This window comes from Equus quagga, chromosome 2, assembly GCF_021613505.1.
Source record: "Equus quagga isolate Etosha38 chromosome 2, UCLA_HA_Equagga_1.0, whole genome shotgun sequence".
Lineage (NCBI taxonomy): Eukaryota > Metazoa > Chordata > Mammalia > Perissodactyla > Equidae > Equus > Equus quagga.
In genome coordinates this window covers 110,870,924-110,883,153 of record NC_060268.1, presented here as the reverse complement: position 1 = coordinate 110,883,153, position 12,230 = coordinate 110,870,924, and the positions used below count along the sequence as shown (strand labels likewise).

At 38.4% G+C, this 12,230-nt stretch overlaps 1 protein-coding gene across 2 annotated transcripts in view; it reads right to left on the bottom strand.

The window, feature by feature from the left end:
• MTR (5-methyltetrahydrofolate-homocysteine methyltransferase) overlaps positions 1 to 12,230 on the bottom strand; it is a 100,383-nt gene that overhangs the window by 65,116 nt on the left and 23,037 nt on the right. For both annotated transcript variants that reach the window (XM_046654080.1, XM_046654082.1), the window contains exons 9-12: positions 5,596 to 5,696; positions 4,188 to 4,249; positions 3,037 to 3,104; positions 1,028 to 1,107 (exon numbers count right to left, since the gene is read on the bottom strand). In XM_046654080.1, the coding sequence (XP_046510036.1) occupies positions 1,028 to 1,107; positions 3,037 to 3,104; positions 4,188 to 4,249; positions 5,596 to 5,696 (311 nt within the window). The remainder of the gene's footprint in view (positions 1 to 1,027; positions 1,108 to 3,036; positions 3,105 to 4,187; positions 4,250 to 5,595; positions 5,697 to 12,230) is intronic.

Genomic DNA, 12,230 nt, shown 5'->3' with positions numbered 1-12,230 from the left:
ACTTAACCACTATGCCATGGGGCTGGCCCCAGATTGAAGGTGATTTGTAAAGCAAATTAGAAATAGGACATGAAATTCAAATTGGGAAAAAAGGATTTTTTTTTTTTTACACATAAATTCTTTAAAACAATCACATCTAGGGGGCTGGCCCCATGGCCAAGTGGTTGGGTTCGCGCACTCCATTGCAGGCAGCCCAGTGTTTCGTTAGTTCAAGTCCTGGGCACGGACATGGCACTGCTCATCAAATGATGCTGAGGCAGCGTCCCGCATGCCACAACTGGAGGGACCCACAGCAGAGAATATACAACTGTGTACTGGGGGGCTTTGGGGAGAGAAGGGAAAAAGAATAAAATCTTAAAAAAAAAAAAATCAGATCTAAATGTTTCTCTTCTTGTTTCAATTTTGGCACACGTTGATCATTTTAACTGTTAGCCCTTGGCTGAAGTCAATTACAGCTTTAAGATCTAAGGATGAAATAAACCATCCTACCACACCTCTCTCTGAAAAGGGGAGGCTGCCTCCCTCACAGGACTGTTGAGAACCAAACACAACTCTTGGTAAAACTTTAAATGCAGAGCAAATGTAAGATAGCAACATTAATATTTTAGAAGCAACAAAATTTTCTAAGAAGCGGCCGCCATTACAAAACACTGAGCTGTGGCAGTTTGGAATTTTTAATAACTAGTAGCAAATCTGACAATTAAAACTGTTAGGCTGTGGCTGAGAGAATGTTTTCAAAGCAGTGCACAACGGCCATGGGACCACGTGAGTTCCAATTCTAACCAAGGGCACCACCTGGGCTTTATTCACATTTCCCCAGAAGTTAACACCTTCCCACTCCCACCCCTAGAAAAACAAAAGTTTCTTCACTGGAATTCATTTAAGTGCCAAGAAAAATATGTATTCTTCTTTGTCCTAATAAACAAGTTGCTTGGCACAAACATCACTACCACTCAGAATAAACATACTAAATTAATCCATCTACAAATGGTCTCTGAAATCCAAAAACCATGTCTTTATGACTTACCAGACAGTAACATATGCCCTTCAAAAACAGTGGCAGGTGGAACTCTAGGCTTATATTTTTTCACAGCTTCAGCAATTTCCCTGAGTTAAGAGAAGACACTATATCCATTAATTCACAATAAGATAAATTTAATTAAACTAATTTCAAGCTATGAAATTAAGTCTATTTAACATAATTATGCACATAATTATATACCTAGTTCCAAATGTGCAGCAACAATTACGCCTTTTAGTTTTCTCAGAAATGCAGAAAATGAGTCTATAAAGTTTAACTTTTCTGTATCTGTAGAGTGCACTGACTGTACCAGTTTCTGCACTAAGAGATGTGAACCTAGAGATACGTGATGGTTTGCGCAAATGCAAACAGCCTTTCTCAAACCCATACACGTCCTCTGCTCCATCAAATCCACACATGAAATATGTCCTTGCTTCTTACTCAGTAGTTTAGAAGGGAAAAAGCCTGCATCACTGAGAAGAAGGAGCAAACAGGAGAGGCGGTGCCAGGAGTGGAGGAATAAACCCTTTAGGCCTGTCTCTTCCAAGCATAGGGTTCACACAGCAGGGAAGGAACAGAGTATTAAATCACTAAAACTCCAAAATAATTACTCCTAAAAATTTGCTTTAATTATTCATACCTTTTTAACCTTACCAGATTAAATGAACTGTCTTTCAGCAACCTTGAAAAATTTGGCTACTTCACTAAATTTATCAGGGCGAGTACGAACTGCTCATTCTATTGCCCCCAAAATTAGTGTGCAGGGGTCAAAGTAAAAGCAGCAAATATAGACAGATAGACACACAGACAGACAGACACACACACACGCCTTTTTAAACAATTCCCCTTTTTAAAAAGGAGATAATCTTAAAAACAGAGATCCAAAGATAAACTGTACTCAACTATGGATAGCTTTCAGATCGTATTTAAAAGATGCGTAAAAAATTACACAGACTCTTAACACAGTCTATCGCAGAAGTCAACAAAAGCAGTGAAATATTAGGTAATTCAGTACAGTGAACATATTACACGCACAAAAACAGACACAGAACATTGAGACGACTGGCTCAAAATACGATCATCAGTCACTCTAGGGAAAAAAAAAAACATACAAACAGTCCTAAACCTCTGTTCCATTCCACTGAATTCCAATCCTCTTATAAGTCACAAAACTGCAAGGACTTCAACACACACCTCGCCATGCTCTTGTGTCACACTCCCTTCCTTCATATACTCATTCAACAACGTGGACTAAGCAATGACTGTGTGCCAGGCAAGGTGAATAGACTTCTCTTGACCTCAAGGTGCTTGCTGTCTTATTGTCTATTCCTTCTGTGAGAGAATCTAATGGACGCATGTATTTGCCAACGAGAAATAGGAGCTGGCCCTCCTTGAGCACTGGAGTATTCGTATTTAAGGGTAGGACATTGTGATAGCTGAGATTTGCTTTATAATATTCTAAGCAAAAAAGAAGTTGGAGAATAGACAAAGTAAGAACAGCAAAATGCCGAAAATTATGGAAGCCGTGTGATAGGCACATGAGGGTTCATTTTACTATTTTTCTACTTTTATTTTTAGAGTTTTTCACAATATAAAGGCATCTTAGTTTGCTAGGGCTGCCATGATATACCACAGACTGGGCAGCTTAAACAGCAGCAATTTATTTCTCAAAGTTCTGGAGGCTGGAAGTCTGACATCAGGGTGCTGGCAGGGCTGGTTTCCTCTAAGGTCTGTCTCTCGGGCCTGCAGACGGCCATCTTCTCCCTGTGTCCTCACACGTCCCTTCCTCTGTGTGTGACTGTGTCCTATTCTCCTCTTGTAAGAGCACCAGTCAGACTGGATCAGGGTCCACTCACATGGCCTCATTTTACCTTAATCACCTCTGTAAAGGTCCTGTCACCAAATATAGTCACAGTCAGAGGAACAGGGTGTTAGGACTTCAACGTCTGAACTGGGGGAAGGAGAACACAATTCATCCCATAACAAAAGGTAAAACATTTAGCAGCGATTAGTACCTGATATGATCTGGTGTCGTACCACAGCATCCACCAACTATATTGACCAAGCCATCCGCAGCAAAGTCCTGCATTTAGACAAAGACAAAGTTTCAGAGAGTTCATCTGAATTCTAAACTGACCACTACCAATTCAGCAGAAAAAAAGATCTACATTTCCTGAATAACTAATTTTAAAATAAAAAGAGAGCTAAACATACTTAACTCTAGGTATAAAGCTTTCACATGCCCTAGATGTAAGGTTGAAAGCAGAGAACAGTTCAAATACTATGAAATCCTTTACACCATTTAAAATGCAATGAGATACTTATTTGCCTATCTGATCATAATAAAGATTTTTTTACCCAGATGCTGAGCTAAATTAACACAAGCTGGATAGTGCATTTTCAAATAATACACGAAGTGAGTACCAGTTTTTAAATTTAAATTAATTAAAATTCTGAAAGAATTAAAAATTCAGTTCTTCAGTCACAATAGCCACATTTCAAGTGCTCCAACAAGCACATGTGGTAGTGGCTACATGTTGGACAGTGTGGGTCTAGAGTTTAACCATAGACTAGTTAGTGCAAGACAATAACTGAGAGAGGAAGTCAAGGAACTAAGAAGTCAGTATTAGAAAGATCACCTGCTAGATAAGGTAGTGAAATCGTAAGAACTAAGTCAGAAATCATCTAGGAGAGAAAGTCAGTGAGCCAGAAGCTAAAAATTCAAGGAACGAGGAAAGGAGATCCAGGGGTTAGTAATAAGGAGGGGTAGTGGGTAGTATGGTCTCATGGGATTCGAAGATGGGAGGTTTATGGGAGAGGAGGCGTATGGCGACAATGGAGAGCAAGGAGGACATCTAGTCTGCCCAGCAGTTTGGGGTGTGGGGGGAACCACCGCTTGGGAGGACTGCAGAGAACAGCCGTATTCAATCAGTTTTGGCTGGATCTCAGTGGGAATTCTCCAACAGCCACGAGTGCCAACTGGGAAGAAGGATGCTGACAGCTAGCCTCTCCCTCTGCTTCCACCATCTCAATTCAGAGGAGCTAAGCTTTTATTTGTTATATATACACTGGGATCTCTTTAGGAGAAAATTCTGCTTCTAAATATTCTAAATCTAAAATTCCATTTCTCTAACTCTTAAAAACCAAGTGAAAGAGGATTCTTGACCTTCAGGTGCATGGCCATCACGTGCGGAGTTTCATCATAGTCACCAAAGGTATTGGGAAGACCTAAAAAAGTAATATTTCAACCATTACTGGAAACTACCTTAACAAATAGACACAATATTTGTAAAGGCTTTAGGTTTCAAAGTTAGAAACTTTTGTATTTATAATTAAATGGTGATTACTTGCAAAAACTGAATAATACATATACATATATTTTGTGAGGAAGATTGGCCCTGAGCTAACATCTATGCCAATCTTCCTCTATTTTACGTGGGATGCCTCCACAGCATGGCTTGCAAGCAGTGCTAGGTCCATACCTGGGATCCGAACCAGCGAACCCCGGGCCACCAAAGCAGAGTATGCAAACTCAACCACTACGCCACCAGGCCAGCCCCCCAATAATAATTCTTAATATTAAACATAGTAAATACAGAGATATCACACCAAAAAAAAAAAAAAAAAGAGTCACAGAGAAAAATGAACGTACTAACTCTTTTCCATTTGAAAGAAAAGAGTCACTACTATATGGGACAGAATTCCCCCAGCCCGACTCCCTTCCCATAAGGAAAATTCATTCTTGTTACCTAGCTGCTTGGAGGGGAGGGTGGGGTTAGGGGAGTACTACATATCCTGTGAACTACTGAGCACCTGACAAGCAATTAAAAACAAGTAAAACACAACTAGTCTCCTTTCAAATAAATTTTTCTAAGTAAGACTTTAGCATCTAATTATCCAATTTCCTATTTTACTTCTTATCCCCTTCCAGTTATCTCACTCCTAGTGGGAAATAAAATTTATTGTGCGATAAAATATATATATTTGGAGAAAAAAGGCTGGAAAATATTTAGTCCTAAGTAGCTAAGCAGTGCTCAAAAACATTCACCAGGAAATCTGGTTAACCCAAACTAGATGACCAATATTTAATTGGATGGTCTGAGAATTGTCTGTAAACATCTTAGGAATTTTTATACACAGTAAACCAGAAGTCCTAACTTTTAGAAAGGAAAAAGGCAACACCACACAAGGTTCTTCATCTGCTCCTTTGTTAATATAGTGGAATGCAGAAGAAGGTTCCCTCTCCTCTTCTTTGTACTTGTATCTCTTTGGCCATGTCCACATGGCGAGCACCATCACCAAAGGCCAGGCTCTGGTCAGTTATGTGACTAGGCTTCACTCCCCAAAGTTTTGTCCAATTCTGAAGCTTTCAGGCTGAGCCAAACTGTTTCTTCAAGTCTAGAGGGGAAACAGTGATCTAGACCCAAATACTCTTCATTTAGAAAATTCCTATTGAATGTCAACTATATACCAAGACCTACAAAACAAACCCTTTTAATCAAGATCTGTTACTCTATCTACCCATGTCCTGTGTATTTGGATTTCCCCGTGTGCAACTCCCTTAAAACACATACCTGCATTGGGATAACATAGGACATAGGCTGTTGTACATTTCCCAATTGTTTCAATGAAAGGTCTCATTTCAGCTGCACCCAGAGCACAATTTAGTCCAATGCTGGAAAAACAAAAAGGATGTATTAGAAGCATCATCTTTTATTCATAATAGTTATGAAGATAAAAAGTTATGATGAAGAAATAGATCTAAAACCAAGCAGATAACAAATCTACGATTCAAAGCATCTTTATTCAGCTACAGTCAAAGCCACATCACTGAAGTCCCCTATAGCACTGAGTATTTCTGCCCATGCCTCCAACCTCAGATGATCTTACAGCTAAAGGACCCTGCCTATGGATGTGACTCCTTACATAAGTTCACAGTTTGGATAAATGGTATACTGTGAAACAGAAATGCCTCCAAACTACCACTGCTAATAAACATCTGACTTGAAAACAAAACTTAAGAGAAAGAAAAAGGAAAATCTTGGAGGTAGAAGGAACATTAATGGTATGGAAACCACTTTGGGAGTCTAGAAGATCAAGACTTAGTCCTGCAAAGAAAACAGTTCAGAGATTACCAGGGGAAGGGGGGTAGGGGGTGGGCACAGGGGGTGAAGGGGAGCACTTATGTGGTGACAGTCAAGAAATAATGTACAACCGAAATCTCACATTGACATAAACTATTATGAACGCAATAAAAAAGAAAAAAAAAAAAAAAAAAAGACTTAGTCCTGGCTCCATAAATGATTTGAAAGATGCCCTTAGACTTAGAATTTGTCCTCGTATAAATTAAGCTAGCTTCTTCATAAATTAAGCAGTAAGACCAAGGGGCTCTCTGTTTTACAAATGAAACTTGCTGTGGACTCAAATAAAACAGATCAAAGCAGAGCTGCTCTAAGTGAAGTTACAGTGGAAAGCCTGAAACCCTTCCAATACTGCTCTCAGTGGGGGCCCCTGAGGCCTTCAGGAATCAGGGATTAACCACAAAGCTACTGGACTATGTGATCTTTCACTTTTTCATATTCCACTTTTTTTCTTTTACTATGATTCCTAAGTGCAATGCAGTATACTAGATTAGATCTTAAAAGAGAAAAAGGATGTGGAAAAACGTGAAATCTGAGTATTGTCTGGAGTTTAGTTAACAGCAATATACTCTTAGTTTTGACAAAAGCACTACAGTTAAGTAAGATGTTAACATTAATGACTAGATGAAGAGTACATGGGAATTCTCTGTAGTATCTTTGCAACTCCTCTGTAAATCTGAAATTATTTCAAAATAAAAAGCTTATTTAACAAACACATACCCAACACTCATTCATGATAAAAACTCTCAGCAAACTAGAAATAGAGGGGAATTTCCTCAACTTGATAAAGAACATCCACAAAAAATCTATAGCTAAATCATATTTAACTATGTAAAACTAGATGCTTTCCCCCTAAGATGGGGAACAAAGCAAGGAAGTCCTCTTTCATCTCTTACTCAACATCATACTGGAAGTCCTGGCTAATACAGCAAGAGAAGAAGGAAAATAAAAGGCTGACAGATTGAAAAGGAAGAAATAAAACTGCCCTTGTTCACAGATAGTAAGATTGTATATATAGAAAATCCCAAAGACTCAACTGAAAAACTCTTGGAATCAAATAAGCAATTATACCAAGCTTGCAAAATACAAGGTTAACATACAAAAGTCAACTATCTACCCATGTATCAGCAATGAGCAACTGAAGTTTGAAATTAAAAACACATCATTGGGGCTTGCCCAGTGGCACAGCAGTTAAGTTTGTGCACTCTGCTTCGGCTGCCCAAGGTTCACAGGTTCGGATCCCAGGCGCGGACCTATGCACCACTTATCAAGCCATGCTGTGGCAGGCATCCCACAAATAAAATAGAAGAAAATGGGCACGGATGTTAGTTCAGAGCCAATCTTCCTCAGCAAAGAGAGAAGTGGTGGCAGATGTGAGCTAAGGGCTAATCTTCCTCAGGGGGGAAAACAACACATCTTTTACATTAGTGCCAAAACAAATGAAATATTTGGGTATAACTCTAACAAAATACATACAAGAGCTATGTAAGGAAAACTACAAAACTCAGATGAAAGAAATCAAAGCAGACCTAAATAACTGGAGAGATATTCCTTACTCATGAATAGGAAGACTCAATATTGTTAAGATGTCAATTCTTCCCAATTTTATACATATTCACACAATCCCAATTAAAACTCCAGCAAGTTACTTTGTGGTTATTGACAAACTGATGCTGAAGTTTATATGGAAAGGCAAATTATCCAACTTTAAGACTCACTAAAAAGCTAAAGTAATCAATAGTATTGATGAAAGAAGAGACAAAGAGATCAACTGAACAGAATAGAGAGTTTAGAAATAGAACCACAAAAATATAGTCAACTGATCTTTGACAAAGAAACAAAGGCAATCCAATGGAGAAAGGATTTTCTTTTCAACAAATGGCATTAGAACAACTGGATGTCCCTATTAGAAAAAATTAATCTAGACACAGATCTTACACCTTTTATAAAAATTAACTCAAAATGGATCATAGACCTAAATGTAAATTGCAAAACTATTAAAGATATAAATACATATAAATATATAAATAACACAGGAGAAAACCTAGGTGACATGGGTTTGGCAATGAGTTTTTAGATACAACATCAAAAGTAAGATCTATGAAAGAAGAAATTGATAAGCTGGACTTTACTAAAATTAAAAACTTCTACTCAATGAAAGACACTGTTAAGAGCATGAGAAGACAATCCACAGACTGGGAGAAAACATTTCCAAAACATCTATCTGATGAAGGACTGGTATCTAAAATATAGATTCTTAAAACTCAACAATAAGGGCCTGCCCGGTGGCACAGTGGTTAAATTCGCACGTTCCGCTTCGGCAGCCCAGGGTTTGCCGGTTGGGATCCTGGGTGCAGACATGGCACTGCTTGGCAAAAGCCACACTGTGGTAGGCATCCCACATATAAAGTAGAGGAAGATGGGCATGGATGTTAGCTCAGGGCTGATCTTCCTCAAAAAAAAAAAAAAAAAAAACTCAACAATAAGAAATAATCCAACCAAAAAAATGAGCAAAAGATCTGAAGAGATATTCAACAAAGAAGATACACAGATGGTGAGTAAGTATATGAAAAGATGCTCCACATGGTATGTCATTAGAGAATTGACAATTAAAACAATGAGATACCATTTTCCACCTATTAGAACAGCCAAATCCAAAACACTGACAGCCCCAACGCTGGTGAGGATATGGAGCAACAGGAACTCTCAGTTGGTGCTGTTAGGAAACCAAAACGGCACAGCCACTTTGGAAGACAGTTCGGAAGTTTCTTAGAGAGCTAAACATAGTCTTACCATGCAATCCATCAACGACACTTCTAAGTACTTCCCCAATGAGTTGAAAGCTTATGTCCACACAAAAAGCCACATATGAATGTTTATAACCTTATTCATAATTGTCAAAACTTGGAAGCAACCAAGATGTCTTTCAATAGGAGAATGGATAAACAAACTGTGGTACATTCAGACAAGGGGATATTATTCAGTGATAAAAAGAAATGAGCTATCAAGATGTGAAAAGACACGGATAAGCCTTAAGTGCAAGTGAAAGAAGCAAATCTGAAAAGGCTGCATACTCTATGATTCCAACTATATGACATTCTAGAAAAGGTAAAACTATAAGAGAGTGAAAAGATCAGTTGCCAGCAGGCAGAGAAAAAGAATGAACAGGTGGGACACAGGGATTTACAGGGCAGTGAGACTATTCTGTATAATATTGTAATGGTGGATACACGGCATTATGCATTTGTCCAACCCAGAGCATGTACACCACGAAGAGTGAACCTTTTGGTGGGCTTTGGGTGATTGTGTGTCACTGCAGATTCATCATTAATTGTAAAAAATGTACCGCTCTGGTGAGAGAGATTGATAATGCGGGAAATTGGTGAGGGGTAGGCAGGGGTACATGGGAACTCTCTGTACTTTGCACTCAATTTTCCTGTGAACCTAAAACTGCTCTAAAAATAAGTCTATTAAAAAAAACCCACGGAGAATGTTCACTCAACACAAAGAGTAAACCCTCATATTAACATTGGTTCATATTGTAACAAATGTACCACACCAACGTACGATGTTAGTAATAGAAGAAACTGGGAGGTCGGGAATATTTGTGAACTCTGTACTTTACGCTCAATTTTTCTGTGAACCTGAAACTGATATAAAACAAACATAATTCTGTGACCTCTGGTGCCTGACGGAGCCAGAGCTCAGTTAAGATTGCTAGGTCCTATGCATGGCTAACTTACAACCCTTGAATAGACCCATTTAGTTTCACCATTTACCAGCCCCACTTGGAACAATCTCTTAATCTACCTTTTTTTTTTTAACTTCTGCTACTGTCATTGAGACTCAACACCAGGTAATAAACTGAAATTTTTTAACATCATCACATTATCATTAGGAAGGATCCTAGAGCATTTCTAACTTTAGTTCCAATCCTAACTCATCTCTTCAATAGCTAGGTGACTTCAGTTCCTCATTTGCTGAAGAAGATAATTCCCAGTCAGCTCTCAGGTTATGGTAAATTTCAAATGAAATATGATATATAAAATGTTTCATGAACTATACAGTTCTTATATTGCTATTTGCTCATTCTGATACATCCATCCTGCCTTTGCTTAGCAAATTCTGACACGTTTTAAAACTAGCTCAAACGTCACCTTCTCTACAAAGCTGTCCTTGAATCTCACAAGGACACCATCACTCCATCCTACGTACTACCAGATTTTTGTTCATACTTCTGTATAACACTTTATATTTTAACTTATTGTATATTTCTCCTAGCACAGACCATTTCATATATGCCTGTATTCCAGGGCACAGAGTAGGATTTCAATAAATGCTTAATGAATTAATAATAATAATATAAAGGTTCTGTCCCATTGTTCTTTGTTAACACAGGTACAGTTTGTGACAAACACAAATCAGCAAGCAACAGTTTCTTACATATTCACTTTTTACATACTGTTTGTTTATACAAATAATTTTTAATTATCTTTTTTTTTAAGCAGACTCCTCTATGCTGAGATCAATCCTCAGTACTATACTAGGAAGAAAACTAGGTAGGCACTACTCAGAGTTCTAAACCTAGAACAATATAAATCAGATCTGATAAAACGCTCCAATTCCTGGGCTGCCTTCTATCTGTCCCTTCAGCCCATAAGATTCATAACAAAATGGAGACCAAATATAGTCTCTCTGTGAATGGGCTATAGCTGAATGCTGAAGACTTAGAAAGGATCATAGGAAAACAATTAAAAAAAATTAATCACTGAGCAGATCAAAAATCAGAATTAACTGCACGTTTGCTTAAGGAACAGAAAAATAAACTTCTGAACCTCAATAAAATCTCATCGTTGGGTTGCTGCAGGTGAGGCAGGGGTGGCGAGCACGTCCTCTCAGGGCACCCTTTGAGAACTCTCACAAACTAAAGACGAGAGGACACTTGGGGCAATGTAGAGTTTTATCTAATATCTAGGGCTTCCAACCAGAAAACAAATGAAGACTTAGTAAAAGGAGGTGGGGAAGAGAGAAAGAAAAGGAAAGAAGGAATGCTCGACATGCTTGAGGAAAGACAAAAAAATCTAAAAACAAACTGGATAAAGTTTGTCTTCAGAGACCCCTATACTTTCCTATCTGTAGATTTTCTGTTATATGTATACCGCCTCCCTACTTTGTGCCAAGGACTCTGTTAAGCACTAGAGCAATACAGATGATTAAGAGATTGCTCTGGAAAAACTCACAAGCTGTTAAGGAGCCAATCACAACCCAGTTCAATACAGTTATTTTCTTAATTATCAGGCCCAATCAACAGCATCACAATGCACTCTAAATTAAGAACAGCTTTTAAGAAATCACACTACCACATTAATCCCACTGTCAGATACACTCTGAAACTGGAAATATTAAAATTTGGGAAAAAATCATTAATTGATAAAATGTGGTAAAACACAATGATTAAGAGCATGCTTCTATCCCTACACCCACTATTGACTTGATCTTAGGCAACTAACTCTGAGGCTAAGCTCCCTTCTCATTAAAATTGAGGACAGGAACAGCAGTATCTACCTCAAGACATTGTTGCCAGAATTAAAAGAAATAACTCACATTAATCTCTTAGAGCCAAGCCTGGCATACAGCCAACTCTCAATGAATGTCTATTACTATTATTTTTATTTTTATGGCAAAGGCTATAACAAAAGTCAGCAGAGTGCTCTGAGAAGAACATCAACCTCGACTGGTGAGAGAGGGAAGGTTCCCTGGAGAGGACTCTAGGAGCCGGGGGGTTGGGGGAGAGCGTGTCTGTGTGTTTGTGTGTGCGCACATACGCGCACACACCTGTGAGGATTAGGTGGTAGGCACAGCTTCCAGGCAGAAGAAATAGTACGTTTACGGAGAAGCACAGGAGAAAAACAGTATATACTCCTGCAGCTTCCATTTCATTCACGGTATGCAATTTAAAGCATTTTGATAAGAAAAATAGGGAGATATTTTTAAATAGAAGGCAAAAGCTACATGAAAGATAAAAATCTGAGCTTTAGAATTCCCATCTTAGTCCAAACTAGACTGCT